This window comes from Haplochromis burtoni, unplaced genomic scaffold (genome assembly GCF_018398535.1).
Source record: "Haplochromis burtoni strain Fernald_Lab_line unplaced genomic scaffold, NCSU_Asbu1 Contig_174, whole genome shotgun sequence".
In the NCBI taxonomy this organism is placed as follows: Eukaryota; Metazoa; Chordata; class Actinopteri; order Cichliformes; family Cichlidae; genus Haplochromis; species Haplochromis burtoni.
Window position 1 is genome coordinate 42,239 of NW_024582535.1, and position 2,944 is coordinate 45,182.

The following is a 2,944-nucleotide window of genomic DNA, read 5'->3' on the forward strand; positions in this document are numbered from 1 at the left end:
GTACCTGGTAGCAGTTACTAAAATAGTACCTGCTCGGCTGGGGTTCCAAGCAATCTGGTCAGGTACTAAAATGTAACGTCGTCAAGCTGCATACCACCAACTGGCCAACGCTCGTCCGCGTTGCTATGACGACGATCACCCACATGATCTGGTAATCGATTGTAGTGGAAAACCAGTTGAGTTGTGGCAAGCCACAAGTTGATCCGAGTAGGTACTAATAGAAAAGGGACTTTTGATTGGGTATTGTTCTGTATCACTAAAATATTATTCCCAGTACGTTGTTAGTTATGTGTTTTTAGCGCCCTCTGTGGTCGTTTCAAGTAATGCACCGTAGAAATGGTTTGTTTTGAAACAACTTTATTGAACAGGAAGTCAGCTCAAGGAAAGCAAGCGAGCGAAAGAAAGAGACATATCGGCACACGGCTTATGGTGTCCTGTCGGAAAATTTACTGTCTACATCTTTGGTTTACGGTTGTATCGCCGGTATGTACTTAAAGTTAAATTACAACTTGTTTTTGTACATTATGTTGCCGCTAGCGCAGTATTTGACCGTAAAGCTAATCTCGGTGCTAAGCTAGCTATCCGCGATGTCGGAGGTCGTCTGAGATAGCCTCAGTAGTTGTTTAAAAGTTTATATAATTAGACGTATGCTGTGTATTAGTATTGCGGTGTATAAATGTATGTTATGCTACGCTTATGTATGTCTTGACTGTATTTTTTGTCTTGTTTTTAGTTTTACCCTTTTGAATGTCAGTAAACCTGTTGACAACGCCCATCGGTCTTCAGAGTGGTGATATGAGAAAGGTGTTCACGCCCTTGCATCAGACATGCACCCGTAACGGCATAGTAAAACAGCGGCATCCGCACGAACAAAGATAACGCAGTCATCGCACACTAGAGTGAAGCTGACCACTACTACGCCTGGGAGCAACACGGCATACAGCAGTGAGCCAGCAGTCGTCTAATCAACTCCAACATGTCCAGCAAGGCGTCATCCCTCAAGACCCGGTCCGAAGCTTCGTGTGCCTCCTCTACAGGTTCTGCAGCAGCCAAAGCCAGAGCAAAAGCTGAGGCAGCCAAGGCACGGCTCAGCTTCGCAGCTAAAGAAATGGATTTGAAGGTAGAAAAAGCACAAATAGAAGTAGCAAAAGCTAAAGTCGAGGCATCCATCGAATATTTACAGCATGAAAAAGATGTAGCTTCAGCCATTGCTGAAGCAGAATCATTAGAAGCAGCTGCTGCCACACAGACAGAAACGCGCAGCAACATCTGTCCCTCAGTAACAGCAGAACGAACTAAACAGTATGTCATTGGCCAATCTACATTTGTGAGAAAAGAAAATGATGCTGCTCTTCAACAATCACAAAATGAAAATGTAACACAAAGTAAACCAGAGCTCACCTGTGATCAGCCACCAAGCCCTAAAAAAGAAAATGACCCACAAAAAATTCCAATTGGTCTAACAGATGATCCTGACTGTTGCCAAAAAACTCCAGTCATTTCCCCTTCTCCCCATGCTAATAAAAATTACAGTACCAATTGGTCAAATCAGGTGTCAGCATCTAGCTTCCATGATGCTAGGCCTTTATACAAAGAGCCTAGAGAATCAAATGTGAGTGACTTCATCAGATACTTTGCTCGTCGTGAAATAGTGGCAACAGGGCTGCTCCAGTTTAATGACAAGCCCCAAAACTTCAGAGCTTGGAAACGCTCATTTGAAAATGCTATAAGCGGGTTAGATCTAACGGCAAGTGAAGAAATGGACTTGATGTTAAAATGGCTTGGCAAGGAATCGGCTGAACATGCAGAACAACTCAGAGCCATACACATCAACAACCCAGTCAATGGCCTCAACATGATATGGGACAGACTTGAACAATGTTATGGCTCAGCTGAAGTGATCGAGGATGCACTGTTTAAAAGAATTGATGCATTCCCAAAAATCTCATCCAAAGACTTTGCAAAACTGAGAAAATTTAGTGACCAGGGTCGACCTCATAAGTGTGAAGATTGTCATCGCTGATCTGCGTTCTCCCGAAGATCGACTGTGCAAGCAGAGTAGCTACCTGCCGAGCGTACTTGTACAGGATTCGCGGCGCGTTCGTTCATTAGCACAGATTTCCCCATGTACCATATAATATGTATAGATCAGCAATTATTGAGTAACAGATCAGTATTCTAAAAGGGATGAACTCATTATACATGTTGTACTTATCATATTTCAGAAGTGATTCTTCGTTCATAGGCCAGTATAACGAAGTATGAACCTGCCGTAACGCGAGAACCCTGGGGTGCAGATTGATGGAGACCAGATTCGTATGGGATAGACGACTTTAGCCAGCGAGTGTTCATGAGACGATATGAGGATTTTACTTCAAGTGCGAGGGCAGACACCATGTCTTTTGCCTTTCTTGCTTTGACATAAGTATTCCCAGTATCCTGCAGACATCTAAATAAATATCAGTAGATATCCTTACACTTTTGTCATGTTTTGGGTCGGTGCATGTGAGGATATCATATTAGTTATAATGCATATTTGACAATTGTTCATATGTAGATCTACCCTACCGCCTACTGGTGTTGGCCAGAGGGGCCGATGGCGCGATATGGCAGCCTGCTCGTCTCTGAGGCAGCTACAACGTAGCTGCCTCCACCAGTGTGTGAATGGAGTGAATGAATAGTGGTGTAAAGCGCTTTGGGTGCCTTGAAGCGCTATATAAACCAATCCATTATTATTATTATTATTATAAATACCTACGTTTGTCACTCTGCACCTCTTGTGAGCTTGCAGGCTCCTTTAATTTGAAACCCTAATCTCCTGATCTTTCGGGAAATCCACGCTTCACATTCCCCATACTGCGACCTGCTGCGTGCAGCCCACACACAGATCGCCATACTCACCAGAGTATCGTCAAAAGGTGTTTCGGGTTAGGAGCTGGAGCGC

The 2,944-nt window shown here is 43.8% G+C and overlaps 1 protein-coding gene across 1 annotated transcript; it reads left to right on the forward strand.

Moving 5' to 3' along the window:
* Positions 1 to 250: 250 nt before the first annotated feature.
* On the forward strand, positions 251 to 2,023 carry LOC121815287. Its single transcript, XM_042225541.1, has 2 exons — positions 251 to 483; positions 734 to 2,023. The coding sequence occupies exon 2, from the start codon at positions 977 to 979 to the stop codon at positions 2,021 to 2,023; it is 1,047 nt and encodes a 348-aa protein (XP_042081475.1). The 5' UTR covers positions 251 to 483; positions 734 to 976.
* Positions 2,024 to 2,944: the final 921 nt, after the last annotated feature.